Consider the following 25,060-nt stretch of genomic DNA (forward strand, 5'->3'; position numbering starts at 1 on the left):
CCAATTTATTTCGGATCTCTTAGGTCCATTTCATACACAGCCTGGCATCAGTCACACAAGGCACTGCCGGGTCTCCACGCGCCCCAGCAGCAGCTGGGCTTCCTTCTGTGCCTGGTGCAGGAAGGGAACATCCAATGGCAAATCCTTACCCTGCCTCACTAAAATACCCCTTGTCCCCCACCCTCACCCCCCAGCCAGGCTAATTTGTGAGACAAAAAGAAGGAAAAGGCTTCTGGGGTCATTTACAGCATCCTGGCTGCCTTGCTGATCTGTTGGCAGACTAATATCTAGCATATCCTGCCTAATTGAGTTAATCTTTCCCAATTGCAATCAGATGGAAACAGGCATGGGAATAGCCCAGTCATAGCAGTGCTGACCCCCATTAGCATCAGGACAGACCTGGGCTGCTCTTCCCGTTGGTCTCAGTGTGCTTTCTTTCTACACAGCCGAATCTGCTATGAGCACGCCTGTTTAAGGTCTGCCTTGTTTCCAGAGACCCTGCACTTTGTGGCAAGGGCGCTTCAGGGAACACCGATACCAGTCCCTGTGTATGTCCCTCTGCACCCAGGGGCTCAGCAGGCTCGCCACCGCTGCTCATACCTACAGCGAGAGTCTTACGGGAAGTAACAGTGACCAGGGTGAATAAGGAGAGTAGAAACTCAACTTGGGCACACCCCAAAACACTAGTACTTGTGATTGTAATGTTGACGAAGTACGTCCGACTGCCAGCTGCTTAATGCTAAAGTCCATGCAAGGCAGCACAAGTCTTGCTCATGCACACACACGCACACACACATGCTGCCCTCCGATGTGCCCATGTCTTGGGAGCTGGGACCTCTGCAAAGCACTGATAGCACAGCTGTGAAACTGGTTTTAACATCATTTTTCCTAGTTCCCCACCGCAGGTGTGCAAAACACAGTGTGGCTACACCCCCTGAGCTCAAGGTGAAAGTTTGCTGCCAAGAACACGTTGCTATCTGCCAAAGATAAACTAGCTGCAATGAAAACACAGCCCAGCCAGAGAAGAAACCCACAAACAAAACAGGCTTCCTGTGTCCTCTAAAGACACCGAGACTGTGTTTAAGGAAGGTGGAACTAATATGCATGTCCTCAAACAAGGCTCAGGAATAAGGGGAGGACAGCTTATAAACAGGAACCTTCGTTTCTAAGGTACTGGGAAGAAATCAGGCTGGAAGCACTGCCTTTCAACCCAGGGCTGTGCTGCTGATACTTACTGTCTTACCTTGAGGAATATTGGCCAAGACTCTGCCTGGCAATTATTTAAACGTTTAGTAGGCTGGATTCAGCCTGCCCTGCGCAGCTCTCTAGTTCACAAAAAGCTTTTGGACATGCCCACTCATTCAAATCTGACCCAGTTAATTAAAAATTGACGTATGCTCCTATTTCAGTTTAAATGAAGCTACTTCAGGTGGCTAAACACTGCTTCTAACAGACAGCCCTTTAACCAGAATAAGCCTGATGTGAACTGAAAGGAAAGAGCTCACTGGCTTTAATCACCTCAGGTATCTGATTAGAAATCTCACCCTGCAGTAGGCTGATGCAATTGTGTGCCAAGGAGCCCTAGGAAAACTATCTTCACAGCATGGACAATGGTCCTGGTGGCCCCACCACTCCCCTGCCCGCTCCCCAGCCCCCAGGATACCTGTCGGGGCCGTCCTGTGCTTCACGTTGGCACTAAAAGGGGACAGCTACAAAAGAAGAGATGGAAACTACCTCTGGTTCTTTCACTTCAGCATCTGGGGAGTCGCGTTTCCATGGTGCTGTAAATATATTAGGTTAGTACAGAACATTGTGTTTCATAAAGATTGGGGCCAGATTGCCAGCGCTGTACCACACCATAGCTCCACTGAAGGCGAGCAAAGGGGAGGTGTGACATGCCAGGGGAGGTGGAGGGCATTGCTGGCCACGGGGTCAGTAAGGCCAGCTCAGGCCCTGCAATGAGGCCGCTGATCCTTATGGATATTGCTTTTGTGCAAGGGAAAAGGATATTTTTTGTTTCACTGCTGCATTACTCAGTTCCACTAAGCTGTTGTAGGAAGAATGCCTGGTCCTTGTCCTGTTTCCCTCTTCTCCACAACAGGGGCAACTTTTTCTCCAGGAATACGTACCACATACTTCCACGGCTTCACTTTGCGGCATTGCATCAGGCAAGCCAAGCACACGAGGAGAGCTCAACATATTGACATAGATAAGTGGAGATTGGCAGAGTCAGATACAGAAAAGTAAGCAAAGGTGAACCTGCTCTCTCGGGCTGCCCTCGCTGCCACCTGCACAAACACAGCAGAGTCCCAGGTTGCATCAGGTGGATGGAAAAGCAGGCGAAGGGAGGCCTATCCGCACGACGCCGACACATGCTGCAGCAAGCTGCCCATCAGCTTGGCCTCACTTGCCGTCAGGGTGGTGCATCCACTGGCCGAGCCCCACAGCAGCCTGACCCAGAGCAGGCAGCACCGGCCCTGGCTCCCCACACACGCCTGCCCTCCCTCCCGGTCAGCTTCCCAGGGAGGGCTCCTGGTTTTGGACAGCCTTGACCTGGTCTGCTCTGCCGGTCGGGCAGGACACTGGGTTACAGCCCGGCTGTCCAAGGGAGGTCGGTCACAGCCTTGCATGAAAAGGCCAAGCTGGTATTTGGGTGCAGGCTGGTGTTCACTTGTGAAGTCTTTCACACCTGAGTTCCCCTTTCCACCAAGAAAATTGAGTGTGACAAAATCTGGACTGGAAACTCATTATGTTTTGAACACCACAGTTTGGATTTTATTTTGTTATGAATATATGATGCCAAGTTAACACAAGATTGATTTGCTTGATTTCCAGAGCGAGAGATTCATAGCTGCGATGAGAGGGTATCAAAATCACACGTATGAAGGTTTCAGTACATCCAGGACAGAAGAACTGAAACCATTTGTACTTAAAATACGCAACACGTGTGCCTCAGCTGCAAAACAGTTACTTAAAAGACGCTAAAGCACTGATTTAACAAACTGGGGATTCAGAAAACCCGAGTGCCAGTCTTTTTGCCCATGACCCATTTCCCCGGCTATTCAGTGGGGCAGACAGCCCCATTTCCCTCCCTCAGCTCGTGCTGTGACAGTGCCCCCTGCCCTGCCTTGCACAGGGACTGGACGTTGCCTTGTCTCAGTTTTCCTTCTAGTGTTTTCTGCCGAGTGAATTCATTAAAGCTGGTGGTGAAGTTTCCCCTCAGCTTTTGTCCTCATTGCATTCTTTAAATATTTAGTACGAGCATGTCTTTACATCACCCTGACTGAAGTTGAGTATTTCCTCCCAGGAGCTCCAGTTGCTGGCGATGGAGGTGAGGCAGGGAGAAGGCCAGGAAGTGAGAAAGGTCCCCGTGGAGCTGGGAGGGCACCGGGGAGGACAGTCTGCTGAAAAGAAGAAAAATCAGCAAAGGCAGAGGGAGAGCACAAGAGAAACAGGGTAAACAGGCAAAGAGGGGGACTTAGGTTGACGTGAGGTGGAGAAGGTGCTTGGCTGGGGATGGTTTTATATGGTGCTTTCAGAAGGATGAGAAGACAACCTGGATGGAGACAGAAAAGCCAGGGGAGAGACAGCTTGCCCAGTTCATTCGGAAATAAAGAGGAAAAAGGGAAGCGAGGACATATCTAGAGGGACAGGAGTAGGTAATAACAATTAATAGTAATTACAGAGTGAACCGCTGAGATGAGTTCACTTCAACTTCAGCACCAGGCGACAGCAATCACTTGCAATCTGTACAGCGGGAGCTACATGGTAAGAATCACAGCTTCTAGAAATTATATTTAAAAGCAAACATTTTGGCCTCCTGCTTCCTTCTTATCCCCCCCCCCCCAAACTATCTTTTATTCATTTTGATTTTTAATAGATCCCCTGGGAAGCTAGAAATATGTTGTTGCTGGGACAAATTGCCCACCAATGTATATGCTTTATAATTCTCTTTATTAAAATCTTTCTTTTTAAGAAACACAAATTGAAACACTTTGCAATCAGTTACACAGATCAGTTAATATTGGTGACAGTTCCTACATAATTAAATAAGTACTAACAAATTCCAACTGTTTACAAGCCAAAACTTAAATTAACAAGATTATATAAGCTCAATAAATAGTACATCTGGTCCAGTTCAAGTATAATTCAACAAATCACAGCCTTAATCCTTAGAGAATAGAAAAACCCTGAATATAACCAGCCTAACACTAATTTAGTGTTAAAGCCAATATGAAACTTTGTCTAATCTTACGGGGCAAATGTTTAATTCTTTTACTTTTTACTTCAAAGAAAGTAAGTCGCAGATTGACATTAAAGACTATTTGAGATCAATACAGATTTCACAAAGATGAAAATCACAGTCCCTATTAAAAAAGTGCAATCTTTGGTTGAGATGTGTTGAAACGGTTTGTATATATTAAGGAAGCTCCTTTTTAAATATCAATATTTGTTTGGCTAGACCTGAGCCTGCTTTGTGCTATATATATATATATATGTATTAATAAACAGCGTGGATGATAGCGATGATGAATTATGCCAACTAAAAAAAGTCAAGATTTTCAATATAATAAACCAAAAGGAACAACACAATTTTTACACAAGCTGAGAAAGGTAAGCGGCTGCCTACAGTGGCCTTCTTCCTCAGCAGAATAGGTAGTAGAGAGAAGTTGAGTGCCTGTCAGCATTGCATGATGGCCTGTTGGAGAGGGAAGGAGATTATCTCTGAGTTCTCAAAGTGCATCAGGCTGAAAAGTGATCATAGGGATCATTAGGAGCTAGTTGAGACTTGGGATTGCTTTTAACTGCTTTCAAATGTTGAGTTTTAGAGAGAGAAAGGACCTTCTCAGAAGGGGAATCGCCCATTTGGCCGTACCCAGGATTTTGTGGATTGCTGTTGCGTCAGACAGAGCCCAAAGGGATGGGGTGTCCACAACACTTCTACAAATGTCTGGGTCTGATCACGTCTGCGGGGCTGGGCACTGCACCTGCATCACTCGCTTGAGTCATCTACCGCCAGAACAGGAAACTACAGGGCAGAGATGCCATCTGTAGCCTCCTCCTTCCTCATGGCAAGCAAGGGCCTGTCCCCATGACCCAAACAAGGTATCTGGAGCCAGGACAGTTCCTGGTGAGACTCGGTCAAGACTCCAGCTTTTGGAGCCTGGGATGGAGACCGAGACTTAAGCGCTGGGGGACTGAAGGATACACTGAGGCCCATTCTCTCAGGAAGGGATTTTGTGTGTCTGATGCAACTGGCCAGGAAATAAAAAGGAGGTTAAACATGCAGGCTGTGAATAATGGGAGTGAACCTGGTTCAGAACCACAGGAGGGGGAAAGTAGTTTGAATCATCTCCCGTAAATCCAAAAATAAGCCCCTGGGTAAACACTCACTTTAATTATTCCTCTGCTGCCAGTCAAAATCTCATGGTTACCTACTGCCTTCCCTGCCTGCCTGTATCCACCTGTTGTCTGTTTTCAGAAAGTCTGATTTAAAGCTCTTTGGCCTGGGAAAGTCTTTGTTGTGGATTTGTGCCGTGCCTATAATAAAAGCAGTGGACCTGTAGCTTCTACTGCAATCCAAATAAAGAATAATAACAGCGATACTTTTCCCATTTGAGGTTACCTGGGGATAAAGTTGCTGGAGGCATATGACTTTGATATACAGTCAGCTATGTCTCACATCCAATTAACCTTAACCACATGGTCTAACAAGCTCCCATTAGGCTGGTGAGAGCCCCAGTTTGATAGCAGGGTTAGCTTCAAAGATTTGATGCTTGCATTTGTAGCGATTTCCTTCCCTTGTGCTCAGATTGTGCTGAAGGGCATGAAGGGAGCTTCATATGCAGATGATACATGACCAGCTTGAGAGCTGTGCTTTAGAAGACAATTGCACAATCTTTACTGCCATTTTCGTAATCTTACAGCTTGCAATAAAAGCTCTTGCCCTAACAGCCCTGTGCTCAAATTTCACTGCAATGTGAAAAACAAACAGTCAAAATAAAACCCAAGCCTTGAAGGAAAAATACCTGGTCTGCAATATTATTATATTTTTCCATAGGGAAAAAAAAAAGAAAAAAAAAAGCGAAAAAAAAAAAAGCTGTTTTAAATGACAGATGGACCCAAGTCTTAACATACTTCAAGTCTGGACAAAGGAGGGTTTAGGCTGTAATGTTTTTCATTTCCCCTTGTCTTTTGGCTAGGCCACGTCTGAATCTGGGATGCAAAGAATCCCTCAACTTGCGAGAAGCAGGAATTCCAAATATGAAATCTGAACCCACCTCTGGTAGAACTGAGTGGAAAGCACAGGCCATGAAATGGAACAGGGCTTCAGGCAACACCACCAGTCACCTCAGAGACACACTGCCTGGCTACAGGGTACTTCAGAGAAGGAGCATGGCTGCTGGCACAAGACATAATGGAACGAATACTTTGGTGGAAGCAGTTTTGGCAATTTAGCCACTTTTGTGACATCCATGTCATTCTTAGGGATGGCTAGAACCTTCTGGGAAACTATTTCCTCTGCATGACATCTAAGCAGGACATCCAGCACCAGCAATTTTTACAGAACATACTGTGATGAATATTAGAGTCAGGCAAAGAATGGAAATACATCTGCAAATCCCCATCTGTCTAGATTGCGTGAGGCATTTTATAAAAGTGTAACTCCGGAATCAATTCTGGCAATGGTTTGCATACGTATTCACTTTACTACACAAAGCCTATTGAAATGAACCAGAAACTTGTACGGTGCGTTTCAAAGGGACTTTGCAAAATACTAAGCAACAACTGTGCAGAAACAATAGCTCATAATAATGCCAGAGCTGCTGGTGCATCCTGTGTTCTCAGTGCAGCACTCTGTGAGCCATCAGTTTTTGTATTCGCCTTAAAAAATTCAGGGAAATAAAATACAAAAACAATATTAACAGTCTGGCATCTTTCCATGAAAACCAGGAAAATTCAACATTGCCAAGCTGAGGAAAAGCAAGCTTGAAAGAAAACAAAAAGACCCCAAAAGCCAGGATCTTGAATAAAATGTCTAAAAGAGACATGGTCCGAACATGTGGTGCTTTAAAAAGCCTCTCGTGAGAGTTTCAAGTCTGTAAGACTCAAAGTTGGCGCCCTTTAGAATTATCAAAAAGAAGAGTTTTGAACACAACGGTACCTGGAGAGCATCCTGATCACACTATGGAAGATGCTGAAAACCAGAGCAGGTTAGCTGTCAGCACGTGCATTCGAATGGCTCTCGCTCTGCTGGGTTCAGGCTATAAGGTCCCTGGGACAGACTGTGGCTCCCTCTGCATTCGTACAACACAATCAGCGTACAGTCAGTGCTTAACAACACAAACATCTTATAATTTCACCAAGCTCTAAGACACGTGGAGGTGGATGCTGATGGGGTTTATATTATGCCATCTACTGACTAGTTTTAGCACAATGGCTTTAGATGTCCTATGCAAATCCTAACTTTCACTGGGGCAATGAGTGAAACGGCTGAAGATATTTTAAGCGACATTAAAGCCTATTTATAGTCACATCTCCTTTCCTTCCAGCGTCCACTGGAGGATGCTGAGTGCTTCTAAATACTCTGCCTGACCTGATGTGTCACATCAGAATTAAAACTTTAAGAATCCCTGAGAATTCTGATTTAATCTAGGAAACCACTCCCAGCACGCAGAGTGTGAGAAAGAATTGCTCCACTTCTTACAGATATGCCAGCATTGCTTCACCGTGGGAAACAGTTTCAGGCATTTTGGTTTTTAATGGCACTCTGGGCATAGATGCATGGAACATGCTCTTTATTTCCCCTCCTCTGTACAGTGCAAATTGACAGTTATATCATAGAAATAATAATAAAAAAAATTATCAGCATTCACTCATTATAGCTCTTCCAGTTCATCCACATCATAGTTTTTTCTTCGCAAAGTGAGGAACAATGCCAGTGTCATCCTGAGGCAGATGGCTGCCTTCTTCCTTCATTTTCAGACTCTCTTCTGCAAGCTGGGATAGATACTTCTGCAATCACATCAAAAAAACAAAGCATTGTTACCAAACCTGAAAATATTCAACATGGGATGCTTTATGCCTTTTCAGAGCTCTCACACTCTCCCAGCATCTCAAAAGGGAAGGAAACACATAGAAGCCCCATTTTTGTGAAAATTCAAGCCAGGAAATATAGTTGTGTCAGGCAAACTACCTTAATACAGGAGTTCAGTGATTTCCTCTGTGCCCTAAGGGGAACTGGTGACAGAACCAGGGGGATTGTGACTCCCATCAGTCTGGGTAACTAGACCTCATCTTTTCTCCTTGAAAACTCTCTACTCCCATGTGCTATAGGGCAGGAACTAACTCCATTGAGTCAATGGAATTACACTGGTGTAAGACTGGTGTGTCAGAAAATAGACGCAGTTTCTGAGTCACAATTTAAAGCATATATGTTACATTTTCAGCATGTCCAGTTCAGAGATATACCTCGTGGACAAGAACATTTGTTTTTAAGGGAACAATCAAACTTGGTAGTAATTAACACAATTTAGCAGTCTGGCTAGAGTATTTACATTATTGTGTTTGTCTAAGATAAAGTCTTTCAGTGCTTCGAGTAGTCAGTGTGATTTAAAAAAAATATACATGGCCAGTGAGGTTTTCAGCCTTCTGGCAGTGCCTTTAGTTGGCAGAGCTGCACACGAAGTGGACAATGAACTGCTGTGCATCTGAAAATGGTGTTCAAAGTATTTATTCAAGGTCAACAGACCTAGAAATGGATGGAAAGAAGCTTCTTCAGCAGCAGCTCATCTAGACAGATGCATGGGAAATTCCCACATAATAATATAGAGATGTTCTTATTAATGACTTAAGCCACAAGCTAACCTACACTTTATTAAGACCATAAGACTCTTTGCTAGCTGATTATTCATTCTGATTTATTTTGAAAAGAGCATCTCACATCACCGCAAAATTTTATCTACTTGCAGGATTCCCCCAGAGTACAGTTTACTCTTTGGCATCCATGGGGAGAGGTGAAATGAGAAACGGATGGAAAAAAAACTAAGGGCTGTGTTGTCTCAAACTGCCAGGTTGTCTCACATAAATACAACTTTTGGATGTAAGAGGTCCGTCTGAAGGGGACTCAGTAATGGTAATGAATGCGCATACCTGTGACAAAATGACGACTGCACCCTTGTTACTCTGGGTATAGAGATTTGGCTGTGGAAATTACACAACTCTCAGTCTTGATCTCTGGGTACAGAATTCCATGTGGCAGAAAGCCAGAGTAAATGTTACAGTAGTATACAGAGATATAGGGTCCATAAAGACTGGGAGAAGTGATCCATACACCATGAACTGTAATAAATCACTAACGTTTGTCATTGGATCAGCTAACCCGTGCATTTTTGGGTTTTAATGATTACCCACCAAAATAAGATTGAGGTTTATCCACCACCTTTAGCTGCCGTTGTCAGCTATCATGAGTACCACAAACACCAGTTTTGAAGTTCACAGACCAGGCATTCAGATTAATTTATAGCAAAATGTCAGTCAAGGAAAAAATATTTTCTCATTTAAATACAAGTTTTGATGAATACTGCATAAAGGCACTGGAAAACAGGACAAAATGCTGCACTGAGTTGCCAAGGTAGCTTACACCAGATGAATCTGACAGCTTTTTGTGGTAGTGGGGGGAGGGATGGCAAAATGATGGATTTTTTGGACATGGGAAATGCAGTGGATCTGTAAATATAAATACCACCTGGGAAAATAATTCATTAAGCTGAACAGAAAGGAAAATTACACAAAGTCTGCAAGGCTGACAAAGAAACAGTTGATTTTTTTCCAGTGATTGCTGTTCTTCAAGGGGCACCATACCTAGATGAAGTTGACTATTTTACTTCAAGACAAAATTGTCGTCATCTATGCAAGGCTTTTGGAAGAAAACTGATAAACAAGCTGTTTAGTTTTGCATGCAAATCCAAACACTGAACATATATTTTGGATGTGACTCCAAGGAGATCACATGAAAGATGACAAGTAGCAAATCAACTATAATGACAGCATTTGTCATTGTCATTGGACAATGGTATTTGTCATGTAAGCAAGAAAACAGAAAATCTGCAGCAGCAGTCCCATAGCTTCACATACAGTAAACGTTAGAGTCCATAGTTCTTATGTTGGTGGATACGCTCATTAAATTGCATCATCATAAGAGAAGACTGCCATTTCTTGCAGAGTGCATAAATAAGCATTATTGCAACTAAAAGGGTTCTAATAATACAGAACAAGTATTTAAAATTTGCTGAGTCTCCACTTCAGTGGGCAAAAGTTGGATGAGACATTTACTTCCTCCATTTAGTAAGATAAGAGGTACAGCTCGACAGAACATTCTGTTTTCATTACCATATTTGACAGATTTAATTTTAACAGCTTTTGTGGTCTTTGTTCTTTTATCTCAAGTCAGTGTTAGATATCTACTACAGTGCTCATGGGAAATGTCTTAATGGGGAGACAAAGAGGTTTTTTTTCACTGACTCAGTTTTAGTTGGACCTTTTTTCTATGACTTTAACAAAATAACTTAGAAAATGAAAAATCCTTCTTCTTCCCATGGACCAGTTGCCAGGGGCAGGACTTGCAATCTCTGCTTTAAGCAAGAGTTTCTTTGGGACAGACTTGCGTGGGATACACAGCCTGCACTGAGTGGTGCCACCTTTGGTGAATCCCTCTGGATTTTTTTTTTTGTATGAAGCAAAAAAAGGCATGCAAACTGGGCACCTGTTTTTCAAGCTTACACTTAGAGGATCCATTACTGGCAAGCATTGCAGCTCTGCAGGCACAGCCTTTGAAAGCCAGAGGCCCTGGTATGATTACAGCTGTGTAACTTCAGGAAAGTCAAGAAGAAAATTCTCCCAGAGAAATTATTTGACTCTGAATGTCACTAGAAAAGCCAATGCCTGCTAGCCAGTTAAGGAAAGATAGCTATTACTTGAAGAGAAGCAGAGCTCCAGCATTTTCTATGGGCAGAGGGAAGGAACAGAGAAAGAAGGAGCAGCCTTGCTCTTTCATGCCTTTTGCAAAGGGTAGGCAAACGCCAAGAACTGCTGAGAAAAGTGTCTTCTGCAGTGTACACACCCTGCACACAGGCAGGGACTCCAGATGAGAGGCAAGGCCACCTCCTCTGAGGAGCCCTGAGCACAGGGCAGTTAATGCTTATGCTGTCATGACCGTTACTATCAACTGCATCTGAAAAGTAATAAAGGTAGGGTCTTTTGTGTGAACTGCAAGCACCCAGGGTCTCTGTGTGCTGTTATGAAGTGTTGATATGCTTATAGTATATGCTTGTGGAAACCATACAAGTAATTACATGCTTCTGCATATCCTTATAGAAATTATTCAATAGTGGTGTTTTGCGTGGCTGAACTGCTGTGCTGTTCTGTAGCACAGGGAGGTGATTTCAGCAGGTCACAGGAAATACCTCGGAGAGCCTGTGCGTCACTAAGTACTGCATGCTGAAACACGCTGCAGAAATTCACGCTAGTGCAAAAATAAGTCTGGCAACATTATCAAACAAGTGGCATGTTTAATGGACCTGAAATTAAGAAATAAGAAAGGCTCCTGCTGGGCTGACTCCAGTGATACAAATGTCTGGGACCCTCAAGATCTGAGTTGCATTCTGTGCTAGTGACAAGGACAAAATAGAGATGAGAAAATAAAATTATCACCTGGCCCCATTTTATTTATGATCCAGAAGTTGATTCCAAGGATCTAGCAGTGAGAAATTAGTGTGCTAACATTTGGAACTACTGAAATGTTTTGCTTATCTAAATTTCACTTCATCTGAATTCTGTCCACAGCATAAAACCTAATTTTTTATAGCATCATCTATCTTATGCACAGTCCCCCCCATAAACTAGTTGTTAGCTAGCTTCAAGTTTGTTTTTACCTGAAGATTTTTGTAGTGAACAGTACTTCTGCAGTGACTTGTCTTTGCTGTCTCTTCATTTGTGTAGAAGAGTCCGCAGAGCTTACAGTAAAACCCGGTTCTAGGCACCACAAATTCCACACCTATTGAGAAATTCTGAATTACATTAAAATGGCAGTTGAAACCCTTCCCCTCCACAATAAACTTGTTTTCAAAGAAAAAAGGTGCTGCAGTTACAAAGGCTGAATCCTGGATCCACTTCTCTGATTTCCCTGATTTTGCAATACTGAGCTGCAGTTTAAAATCCTATGCATTGCAAATACACCTTCCACTTCTCTCTTAGATATTATACATATTTAAAAATGTACCTTCCCGTGCATAATATTGACTGGAACCTTCACTGTGTAACCTCAAGGGCTAGAATAGCAATAGTACTTATTAGCAGTAAATTCATGCTGAAGTTGCACAGATTGCTCTTTAGGATATACTTCTTCCAGATGTTTTACTCATTGTAAGTGTTTACACAATAAAACCAATGCTTCTGCTTATAATGAAAGTATAATCCATACTTTTATGATAAAGACTCTTAAATCACTAAGTATTTTTCATATATATTTCATATATAGTCCAAGGGAACTTATTTCACCTCATCGGCAACATTAACAGCTATCTTTTGCCATTCATCTGGAGCGAAATTAGCAATGATCTATAATCAAAAGCCTGTTTCTTTCAACAGCTACCCCTCTGTCATATACCCTGTTCCTTCACTCTCCTCACATCTGTTCTGAAAAATAAATATAGCAAGTAGCCTTAAAGTGACATCTTGTTGTAAGCTCTAGGTATTGCAGTGGGCGTCATCGCAGGCTGAGGGCAGCCTGGGTGTCCGAACGTACCCAGGGGAATGCTGAGTTCGGTGAAGACATCCTCTTGTTCCCAGCCTGGCGGAGAGTGCCTTCTTTTAGCGTCTACCTCCGGGTATTCGAGAGATCTCATTTCCAGGTACCTAGAATTTGCTTAACAAATGAATATATGTATTGAATGAAAACAGTTTATTAGTTTAAAGAGACATTTGTAATTTTCTTGGGAACGCTTTCTGGGTGGATCTATAAATGAAGCAAAATCTGGAAAAAATGCTTTTCCATTCAAATCAGAGGTTTACTCAATGCAACTCCAACAGCTATACTACACTGTGCAGTCAACTCTAATTCTCCCAGTAGACCATTTTTCTATTTCCTATTTCACGTTCATTATGGTTTTTGGCTTTTTTTTTTTCATATTTTAATCTCTAAATAGATCTATAACATTATACATGCCTCTGGCACAAGCATGGTCCGGCTGCAGCTCCGTAACCACGTATGGCATTGCATGACCAGTGATGGAGCTGGGCTAACACAGGGGCTGCTGAGAAGGGGCGGGGGCAGCAGGACCTGCTGAGAGCAAATCCCCAAACTGCCTAAGGTGCTGCATGGGCAGAGCAAACCTTCCTCTGTAGCACCCCTCCAGCACCACTGTCATCTTCTCCCTGGAGCCACTCTTCTCCCATCCTCAGCTCTCCAAGGGATAGTTTCTGCTTTATGGCTGTTGACCACTTGAAGATTTTGGTTCCTGGCCAGTAGGGATGGGATGATTGGTCCCTGCTGACCGACAGTAATGGACACAGCCAGGAGATTCAAGGTGTGGAAAACAGTGGATTGATTTGCTGAGGCAGATAAAACCAGTCAAAAGAACAGATGCTCACCCTTCCAAACATATGAATTGCTTTTATTTAAAAAAAGATAATTTGTTATCACAGAGCACCAGAATTACAGACAAACTGGTCTGATTCCTATTCTCCAGTTCTTACATCAAAGAAATAGTTCTCTTACCCTGACAAAATTTCTATTTTATTGCAAATTTCACCTAGATAAGGGATATATTTTCTCATAAATTTATTTTTGCCCAAACCAAACCCTTCCTTTCAAGTCTGTAGAGTTCAAAAATCTGCAATTTTTAGCTATGAGAAAGAATTTTTCTTCACTGTTTTAAATATGTCTATTACATGACTTAAAATAAAATAATACAAAATCCTGACTGGTTGACTTTCAGGTTAACTTTAAGCCCACCCCAGGTTTCCAAATCTGCAGCAGAGATCCTGGAAAACCTGCAAGCTTCAGTTAGCTCTTCTTAAGACACCCAGGGCCTTTGTGGCAACTTATGTCCCACTTAAGTTGCTTTCTGGGCTTCTGAGCTGGCAGCTGCATTTGCAGAGAGCCTAGAGCCTTGCGCTGCAGATTCCAGATACCAAGTCCATGGCGGAAACCTGGGAAGCACAAGCTCCCCTGGAGCTTCCAGGCTCCCTGCTGGCACGCTGAAAACACCGAAGTAACTATGCTCCTGGGATACCCAACTCTTTCGTCAGCTGGCTGCCCATGAAGTGGGCAGCCCAGGGGAGCCAAGCTTGCTGTTCCCCATCCCAGGGAGTTTGCACGGCAGTGTTATCTCCAAATATGCAAAGCCTGGCAAGGTGTCTCCAGGCCAAACAGGTAAGTACTGAAAAATGAGTGAGTTTCAAATCTGTCCTAGAGGAAGAACTTAGTTCAAAATCAGACATTCACTTTAAATGTTCCAGCATTTTCTGGTGGATAATTGCACCCTTAAAAATCTCCCACCAACTTCTGCTCACAAACCTTTCTCCATCACACAGACTCCAATAGCAACAAAAAAGAACATTCCTGGCCAACATGCTCTATGTTGTTTTCCGCTTCCTCTCATTAAACACAGCCCATTCGCTCAAGTTTCATTTGAAAGTGTGACAAGGAACTGAACTCGCCTTCAGACACTCAAGATCTTTTTTTTCCTGACAACTAAAATATTAATAGGCAGCTATGATTACATTTATTGGCATTATCTCACAGCATGTCCTATCAGATATATTAAAGGCAGCATGCGGTAGATAACAGGAGATGATAATGCAAGTCCTGACAAAAGGCATGTATTTGCGTGAACAGGAACTGAGAAGTAACAATCTACAGATGATTTCCATGTTACTAACGCTTCAGTACAGTATGTAAGAATACCCACCTTGTCCAGGAGCCAGCCAGACATTACAGATACTTTTCTGTTGACCTTCAGAAACTGTCACTCATTTCATTGACAATTCAAAATAGTTAGCAGAGCACTGAAAGACTTCAGCTAAACTCATGTGAACCTTGACATGACAATTATAGCAGCTTATGCCTTTCAGAAAGCTTGCAAGCTGCTTATCATATTTCCTTTACACTATTCAGCTAAGAGCCTCTAATGGTTTACCTTGGCGAAAGGCACTGGGGTTCTTTTACTGAGCTGCTCCAAGGACAAGTCTTGATACTATTAGCAACATTTATTCTTGTTAGCAATAAATTTCAGTCTACTGTCAGAGAAAACATGCAAGACTCTCAGTGGGCTGGAAAGAAAAAAAAAAACCAGTAGTTACCCTTGGCCTCTGGACACTCTTGGCTTCCATGTCTTGTTTCTTCACTAGCATTTTTAACAAGCATTTCCATAACTTCTCTGCTCTCAGCTCCTTGTGATCCCATCTGTTTGTAATCATCTATAAATGTATCAGGGAGCTGGAGAGTCTCTTCTTTCAGATGAACAGAAGGTATATGGTGATCTTCAGGCTCTAAGCGAGTGTCAGAGCTCTTATCAATTTTTCCTTCCTTCTGCTGAGGATCAGACTCCTTAGACGATTGGTCTTCTTGCAATTCCTCTGGTTTCTGCTCAGGGTCCAGATTTAGGCTTGACGCTTCAGTTACAGCATCATCATTATCATCATCCTCATCATCATCCTGACAGCCACTAGAAGCTACACTGCCCTTTGCTGATCTGAAGCTTGTTTCTAAAGCTTTATGGGCAAATTTGTCTTCGCTCCTAGTTAAGTGGCTGTGATCGTTTTTCAGTTCTAACATGGTTGACATACAGGGACACATTTCTGAAGCAGTTTTATTTTTTTTATCAACTGGTACTATTTCTTCAAGCTCAGTTATATCTGGCTCCATAATTAAATCATCTTCTCCCACTTCATCTACTGTCACTAATTCCTCCATGTTAGCAGGATACCAGGTCTCACCTTCTATCTCACTTCCACTCTCCCACTCTCGGTCCTGTCACAAAAATGTAAAACATTTGAGAGATTAGCAATTATAGATCACCACTGTTAAAAAGTGGGCTTTGGACATCAGTAACCAGGAAGAACTTTGATCTGGCCATGCCTAACCCCTCTTGTATTTTAGTTTCAAAGAACAATATGCTTTGGTATTGTGATTTTAAACCTTATGCACAAGGACAAGCCATCTCTTTTTAATTATAACATAAACTTCACTTTGTGGAGATCCTGTAACTGCCTTGGGGATTACAGTCTCTCCAGTCTCCTGCTCCTTACTTTTCTGTAAAAACAAGGCACAACCTCTTATGCTTTGTTACGCAACTGACTCTACTGTGTGATCCCCACGGAAATGAACATCTCCCCTTCCTCAACCTCCATCCCAGGGTGACGAGAAATAGGCAGCACAATGAGAATACACTGAACCCCAGTCTAGCCACTGTGGCTTTCACTTTGCTAGACTAGGTCCTTTAAATTCCTATGGCGACTGAGAAAACATGGCTACCTTTTGTAGTCATTTCCTTCCACCAGCAAAAGCCCTTTGCCGGAGACTATGTTGGTAGACATTGGCCTAGACCTTAAGAAAAATCAGTTTTACAGTTATACTCCAAGGTACATAATCTGAAATACCTCATACATGCAGGTATAGACTTACAGGGCTCAGACACTAATATTTGACTTCAGAAGTATTAGAATCATAAGATATGTTACTTTTAAGACACACTTGAAGCTTAGATTTCATCTCTCAGACTCATCATGTACACATAATCTATTAATAATCTGTATTCTTCTCCTGTTTGGCCATTCCCACACTTCCCCTCCTAGAATCCTAAAACAGCACGAAAACTCTGGGAGTTGACACTGTTCTTGCCAGGAGATCAGTTTTCTACAGCAACAGATATCAATAGCTTCCATATCTGACCATCAACCCATGACCCTACAGATATGAAGCTGGAGGAATTCCAAGGACATTGCTGTTCCCGACTGCGATGCTGCAGTAGGGGTGCTGTAAAGACATTATTTAATTAAAACCAGAAACAATCAGAGGAGGCTACTATCCATAGTCCATCTAAGGCCAATGTTCTGAAAAGTTTTCATCATTAGTCCCCTCCTTCTCCACCAACTGACCACATCTACTATTTTTGGGCACGGTTCACAAAGTTACGCAGTTCACTTGGGCATATGTTACTTACAGTTGCCAGTGCCAAGGACTACACATGTGAAGCAATGTACATGGGCAAAGAGCAACTAAAAAAAGAGTTCTGGAGACTTCAGGAAAAGCTATCCTTTAAAGCAGAGGTCAAGATAAGGCAAGTTAATTTAGACAACTCCCTTCTACAACCCCTTCACATATCTTTCTGTGGGGGTTTAATATTTCAGCTGGGAAAATGTGCTACCAAACTTGAGTTTTCACTCATTTTGTTGTGGAAGCTGTACCAACAATGTGTCACCAACCTTCTCTTTTCTTGTGTTTTCCAGAATCTCTCCAGATTCTTTTCCTTGTTTATTAGCTGAAGGTGAGCTCTTCTCTGGAACTTGCTCCTCTTTTCCAAGCTAAAATAAATACAACATATACATGTATAGCAACACACAGTGGTGCTCTATTATGTTTCTATTCTGGGTTTAGGGAAACAAAGTCACCACAAGGTCACATTCTTTATTTCTAAAGTTTATGCAAGTCAACTGGGCTGTGGGAAAAGACCCAAGAATTGGATACTATTAGCAAAGCCACACAAATAAGAATTAAGAAAAAGAAATTCAAACAAAATTAGAGACATGTAATTTACATCATAGAATTGGCTAAAAGACAGGTGGGGGAGAATGTGAATTCGTTAAAATTTCCAGCCTCCACTCCTCTGTTCTCTACCCACATCTGTTATGTTGGCTCAAACATGGTAAGGAGAGCAGCAGTGTTAAAACTGCAAAAGACCTCAACTGTTTTGTTTATTGCTGTAGGATCAGTTGAGAATGCAACTGCTTGCACAGTTCATACCTTGGAAGAACAAAACCGTAGTACTACCTGGCATTTGGTAAAAGAGTGCAGTGAAAGTGCAAGTTCAAAACATTCAAACTTATTTCTTCCTTTTTAAATAAATTATTAGCAGTGGTCCCTGGAGAGGTATGCCTTTAACGAAGCAACTTTAAAATAACTTGAAAAACATGCAGAGGCGTGGGCAACACCAGTGATTTAGGATGCTGTCTGATATTTCTCTCTGACATCTCCTCCCAAGGAACCATCCATCACAGTGAAATATCAGCCAAAGGAGAAAGATGACAAAAGGTGGTACGGACACATATATCTATGGCATGAGGTAGTGCTGCTGCCTGTTACAGAGACTTGCTGAGTTACAAGATCTAGAGATTTCCACCAACTTTGCTCCCACATGAGAATAATGAATGCAAGGTCAACTAAAAACAACCAAAGATGGCCCTGGCAGCACAAAGTCACAAGCTAGAGATGGACCCCTGGTCAGCAAAGCAGCTCTGCAATCTCCTGTGCCAGCATCCCCGGGGTGGACGGTGGCAGTGTATCACCGGGGGAGATTCAGGGAGGCAAGGTGGCTAAGAGCCAGTAACAAGGTCCCCATAGGGTGGGGATATGAGCGTGGGCTGTACTGGGACTGAGAGAATGAGGCGTCTTCATCTGTTCCCTCTCTGCTTTTTCCCAGTGGAGAATCAAAACTCACAAATGCTGCCACTTTACCAACTGGGAATACTTCTCCAGATCCCACAGTTTTACAGGTCAGCTGATTCAGTGGCTCTGTCATGGGAAAAGATTCCTGTCAGGACATTGAAGGGAATGGTGTGAATTATCCCTGCGACAGCTGAGAGTAGGGATATACGATTAATAGAAACCAATTGCTCTGCTGAGGTGACCAAAAAGAAAATGTTCCTCATTAAAAGTTCATTCCCTATTTTAGCAGTATAAAAATCAGTTCCCTGTATTTTCCTACAAATATTGTGCATCCTTGTAAAATACTACTTATTTTCCAAATAATCCACATCAGACAGGAAGGATGTGATGGATGCAGAGAGAGCAGCTATGGAGTATCCTGCACAGACTTAGAAAAGAGAGCAGTTGGGCACTTGCCCCTGCACACATAACCTGCATGCAAACAGCAGATTGTCACCTGGTTTTGTTGCGAGTTGTCTGGCCCCTTCCCCTCACTGGTTACCCAGAGGTTCTGTGCTTGACACAGAAAGACAATGTCCATGTACCCAACACCGCAACGGTGTAATAGCTCTGCATGATCTAGGCAAAGACATGGATAAGATGACCTCCCAAGATCTCTTCTAGGACTGCATTCCCTGATTTTATCATGGCAAAACATTGCATGTCACCAGCACCACACCTACAACAATTATATTTCAGAAAATATATTACTTCAGCATTTACCACATTTTTACATACAGTTTGAGATCTCTATTTACCTCATTCTCAGAAGGTTTGGTTTCCTTCACATCACTGCCTTCAGCAGCATCAGCATCTTCCTCTTGGTCTTTTTCAGCTTTCTTCACCTTATTCTTATCACTTTGTTTTTGCCTGGAGCTCTCAGACGCTTTGCTATGCTTCTGTTCAGCCGCCTCCTCCCTGGCAGCGTCCTCGCTGTAAGAATGCCTGCGTTCCCTTAACTTTGCCTCTTCCTTTCTCTTAGATCTCCCAGGTAAATCCTGCAGCTGCCTCTGAAACTTGTCAGATTTTGACTTAAAGGTTTTCCGGTAATAGTCATCTTCCCTGCTCTTGTAGCCAGATAAAGGGTGAAGGGAGCCAGGGGAACCACTCCTTAAATATTTTTCTCTGTGCCCTCTGCCTCCTTCAATCCGTTCATCCAAATCAAACTTGTCCAGCTGTCGGGAATAATGTTTCCTCTCGTGTACCCACATGTCAGTCCTGTCCCTCTTCTCGTCCCCGTTCTCTCGCCATTCTCTGCTGTCTCTTTCCTCTTCCCGTCGAGAATACGGGGACTGATCCCATGACTCTCTCCCATTTCCCCAGTCGGTCCTGCCGGTCCCCATCGGGCTGTGGGGTGAACTGCAGGAAGTAAAGCTGGGAGTGTGGGATCGGGGCGACAGGGAGCGGCTTATGGGGCTGCGAGAGCGGGGCCTCTCCGTGCCATACCTGCTGCAGAGGGAAAAGGCAGCTGTAACTGGCTGACCCACTGTGGTCTACCAAGTTCTTGTACACTGGAAACACATGGGGACTGTCCTGGTGCCTGCAAACCTGAGACCCCAGGCCTTTCACAGACATGCACTGCACAGCTGCAAACACAGTGAACAGGAGAAAAGGCAGTGTCATACCCACAGAGCTTAACTAAATCCCCACAGATATGTCAAGAATACATTCATTCATTCTTACAAGTGTCTCACAGGGGTTTAGCATTAAAAGCTTATAATAGGTTAATACCTTTACAATGACCCTAATGTCTGTACCCTTAATACTCACTCATCTAGGGCACCTCTGAGACAAAAATGACAAAGGTCATCTGCTTAACAGAGATGTTTTAGGGCTGTGATTCCTCTCCATTTTTGCTGGAAGGTCCAGAAGTCAAGTAGATCAGAAATATACCCAAATACATTTTAACCTGAACTGGCTCCTTCCCGCTAGGTCTCGCAGCACCCCCAGCCTTTATGCTTTTCACTCAAGGGGAGGAGAGGGAAACAGCTTCATTTGTGTGTTCTTCACATGCTAGGGGTAGTTTCTGAGCCATCGTCATCAGTAGGAAAGAGTTCATTTATTTTCATAACATGCACCGTTTCAATCTGATCTCATTATATAGGCCCTGTACTTACTATTGTACCCACTTGGATTTTTACAGTGATTTGAAGTGAAATCCAAATTAAGAAAGCAAATGAGATAAGAGTGGGAAGCACACAGATAATGCTTTTTCTACCTGCAGGTTTACAGACTTATCCAGGTCCCAATTCCAAACTATGGAGAAACTTTACCTGTCCACTTCACGCAGCAGGTCCCTCTCCCTCTGCGAGTGGATGTCCTGGATGATAGCAGCCACATTCTTACCTGGTTTCTAAATAAGACAAAGGCATTATTTAGCATGCTGCACTACTCTTCAAGCTAATATAGGTGATTTGTCCTTCAAGAAACAGCATCCATGCATCATTCCATTATACTACTACTGAGAAATATTTGGTTTCAGTGTTGTGGTTACAGTCTTTTCTGCAGCTGGTATCTCAATAACACGATCAAAGCAGTAAAATGATACAAATGGAAAATGTGCTCCGTTACGTTGTAGCACTGTCTCCTCATACTTGGCTGCTGTAAGAGGCTTTGAAAACTAGCTTGCCCTTTCCTGTTACACATTCACTACAGAGTATTTTCTAGGAATTGGATGTAAGAGGAAACAAACCAGACGATTTTTCTAATATCTGAATTCAATATGCATGGCAGCCTCTCTCTGGCCCTCTAGGAATGAACTGCCTTCTCTTCATCTCAGAGTTTAGCTCATTCTGGAGTATAGCTCTAAAAGACTATGTTTAGACACAAGAGTTTCAGAAAAGCTAAGTGCAAGAAAGATGCGTACAGGAAGTGTCAATTACTTGAGGTTCAAGATCATTTACAAAAGAAGCACTACTCCAGGCTGGAGTGCACGCAATTCGTCAAACACTTGGAGCATGCACAGCTGAGCAACATAATCATGCAGGAACTCAGAGCAGTTTGTAGTGGTAAATAGCTCATGCACATGCCCCCTTCCATGTTGCACTTTTGATTATTTGTTTGCTTTTAACAAAGAGAAAGGGCTTTTACTCGTGCAGAGAAAAATAATTCCATGATCTGAAAAACTGCCATTGGAAATGCTGAAAATCTTCCTGAAATCTAGGCGAACTCCCACACTCTCCTGGGTAATTCCTGTTCCACCTCTGTGTTAAGATGCACAGTCTCCACCACCTTACATCTGAACCCCTCACTGTACCACACTAAGAAAGACTGCTCCGGTTTATGGACTTTGGGCAACCCCTTATAAGTCTCCTTAAACTATTATACATGTACAGGAGAGAAAGAGACCTTTCCAAAGGTCAGAACAAACCATCTGAGTTACTTGTTTTTCCTCAAGGCTCATAAAAGGTCCCTTAACCTCTTAACCTGGAACATTAAAGAGTTCTTTTATAAAATAGATTTGTGCTGTGTTAGATAATATAACACGAAGCTTTTCAGCTCTGCATTGCCAGTTCCAGTCCAAGTCTCCATGAAAAAAAATACTCTCTTAGCATTACACACGGCAGTACATAAGCTTCCATAAATATGCTCTCAAGAGCACTGATTTTTGGAATCACATCAAAAGTGTCACACACTCAACAGAAAGTCCAAATGCTATTGCTCTGTTCTGACTCTGTGCAAAAAACCCCAAACAATCTAGCTTTTTAATTTAGCTCATTCACAAGAAAGAAAGAAAGAAAGAAAAAAAGAAATCAGTGTGATGTTTAGCCCTGCCATCACTGCTTGGTATAGAGATTGTACTATGGCTCAAGCATGCAAGCAGTGAAAAGCATTGCTTCAGGCTTAATGCCTGACTAAAAGGATAGGACCATCTTGTTTTTGCTGACATGTTGTATTTTATACATGGTTGTGTTTCAGACCTTTGTTAGACCAAGCAATGTGGGGAGCCCACTCGGAAGCTCAGAAAGGATTTTTGAAATAATGGTATGAGAGGAGTAGAGAAAATAGGATCTCTTCCAAGAGTAAAGGTTTAGAACAAGAGCAAGCAGCTAAGTATAAAAGATCATTAACATACATTCATTAATTTATCTTTCCTAATTTCTTTTTCCTTAATATTAAAGCATTAATTAGAAACCAGTAATCAGTAAAGATTTTTAGATGTATTCTCCAGGACATGCCATGGAAACTCAGGAAATTTGATCAGGAATGACTATCTTACCTTCAGCTGCAATTCCTTGTATCTTTTAGACATCCTAATAAGTAACTTATCATCATTTATCATAGCAGGTTTTTCTTTGTAGTACTGCACCATGGCTTGTGCTGCTTCGCTGTAAGCCATTTCCAGAAAGGCCTAGCACAAATGGGGAGAGCTTTAAAATCTACTACGTAATTAAAAATACAAAGTATAAGAGAGAAAAGGCAGCACGATAATTTTTGTTTGGATTCTTCTCATGCAAAATGTTTTGATAGTACAGACCTTGGTAGCTTTCCAGCCCTGGAGCTGAAATAGTAACATTCAGATTCCTTTTAACTGCAAATAACGGTTTCAGCCCAGCTATTAAAGCTGATATGCAACTTTGGAAGCCAGTTTAGTTAAAAACTAAATGACTGGAATCTAATCTTTCTTGATATATGAAAACATCACCTTTCCCTTGCTTCCTCACTGGTGCTTCTACACCATGGTCAGCTGCTGACAGGATGCAGAACTGCAGTACTGCAGCATGCACTGCTCCCAAGATTGTCAGCTGTGTCTTGCAGAATTGCAAGGGATCCAGATAAAACCAGAACATCAGAGCATGAGCAGCCAGAACAAATCCAAAAAAAGAGTTTAAAAAACCTGAACGATGTTAACTAGCACTTTTATTTACACGAAAATTGCATTTGATGTGGCTGCAGTTTAACTGGTCAAGGAATATACTCACAGCTGTGTAACGACTGCATTTTAAAACATTACAATCGTTACAAACATTGCCCACTGGTGTGGATTCTACATCCATCTGTACTGTCTGCTGCAGGTACGTGAGAAAAGATTTTCTAGTCTCCCCAGCCTACCACCACTGGTAGACTTAAGCTACTTAAGGTAGACTTAAGCTACCTTGAAGAAGAGCTCTACTGCAATCCAGCGCAGATGAAAAGGGAGTGAGGTGTCAGTGTCCCCTGCAAGGGCATCGCCTTCCTTGAGCATGTGTGTGCCAGATCCCCCAGTGCAGCCATGGCCTTGGGGCTCTGCCACCAGCATGTAACTGCAATTACACCATTGCTGGGACCTGTCTCTGCTGTAACAACAGTTCAACGAACAGTGTAGGACAGCCAAACCAGAGTGGAGTGCAAGTTATGCGTCAATGCTCAGTTCAGTTCTACGAGTATGGGTAAGAAAGCAATAAAACCCTCCCAACAGAACCAGAGAAGTCTGAGAGTAACCCTAACAAATGGCTGAGAGAAGGCGACCAAGTTATTAACTTTTTAAAAAAATTATTATTAAAGTACAGTTTTATAACCCTTCATTGAGATTTCTGAGGTTTTTTAACAAGAACTATGAGGCAGTGGTCATGTTTATGCCATTATCTTATTCTGCAAACACCAATTTTATTCTTTTTTACTTTAAGAGCAAGCTTCATATATTTAAGTTTCTATTATAAAAAAAAGAGATTTCCCCCAAAGACTCTGTCTTTATGTCAATATGTCTTTACGTCAATAGATGTCAATACCGGTGACCCCAAATGCACAGTACCTGATTAGTGGATTTCATGAGGATATAGTTGGTGACCTTCCCAAACGGGAGGCCCAGGTTAATGACATCATTCTCTGTGCAGCTTCCTTCAGGGAGGTTGCAGATGTGAACAACTCGACCCAGCGTGGATTTCCTCTGGGGAAACTGGGGAAAAAAACAGCTCAAAATGATGTTTTTATCTTAGATATTCCAGCCACTAGATAAGATCTTATATTTCTGCAAAAAATGAAACATTTTGTTCTGTGTACCTGTTATTAAGGACAAACATCCTTCTTTAAAACCTTGTATTTTAACATCCTGGTTTAGAAATACAAATGGGAAGGGAAACATTTAACTGTGGTGCAGCTTGCAATGGAGTCTCCATCCCTGGCCATTGCAGAGTCCAGAAAGGATTTCTAGAAGAGACGCTCTCGTTCAAGCAGGTTTAACGACATTGCTGCAAAAGCTAACCTCAAACCCTATGGACTCCAGAGCTTCACGTCCCTGGCATGTCACAGCAGAGGAGATGGCTGGGCTGCTATGGGCACAGGCCACTGGACTGCACCCAGCACCAGCGAGAGTTCAGAGGCCCCTCAGTGTTTGGAGATGGAGGGTGCCTCTGCCATGGGGAGGTCTCAGCCCCT

At 42.7% G+C, this 25,060-nt stretch overlaps 1 protein-coding gene across 7 annotated transcripts in view; it reads right to left on the bottom strand.

The window, feature by feature from the left end:
- Window positions 1–3,937: 3,937 nt before the first annotated feature.
- Window positions 3,938–25,060, bottom strand: part of RBM20 (RNA binding motif protein 20) — a 107,725-nt gene continuing 86,602 nt past the window's right edge. For 3 of the 7 annotated variants that reach the window (XM_054832299.1, XM_054832304.1, XM_054832301.1), the window contains exons 6-14: window positions 24,438–24,581; window positions 22,926–23,057; window positions 20,980–21,059; window positions 19,465–20,155; window positions 17,488–17,586; window positions 15,364–16,033; window positions 12,806–12,925; window positions 11,934–12,055; window positions 3,938–8,016 (exon numbers count right to left, since the gene is read on the bottom strand). In XM_054832299.1, coding sequence (XP_054688274.1) covers window positions 7,906–8,016; window positions 11,934–12,055; window positions 12,806–12,925; window positions 15,364–16,033; window positions 17,488–17,586; window positions 19,465–20,155; window positions 20,980–21,059; window positions 22,926–23,057; window positions 24,438–24,581 — 2,169 coding nt within the window. In that variant the 3' untranslated portion in view covers window positions 3,938–7,905. The remainder of the gene's footprint in view (window positions 8,017–11,933; window positions 12,056–12,805; window positions 12,926–15,363; window positions 16,034–17,487; window positions 17,587–19,464; window positions 20,156–20,979; window positions 21,060–22,925; window positions 23,058–24,437; window positions 24,582–25,060) is intronic. The other 4 variants (XM_054832300.1, XM_054832302.1, XR_008577902.1 and 1 more) reach the window with 3 other exon arrangements.

This window comes from Grus americana, chromosome 7 (genome assembly GCF_028858705.1).
Source record: "Grus americana isolate bGruAme1 chromosome 7, bGruAme1.mat, whole genome shotgun sequence".
In the NCBI taxonomy this organism is placed as follows: domain Eukaryota; kingdom Metazoa; phylum Chordata; class Aves; order Gruiformes; family Gruidae; genus Grus; species Grus americana.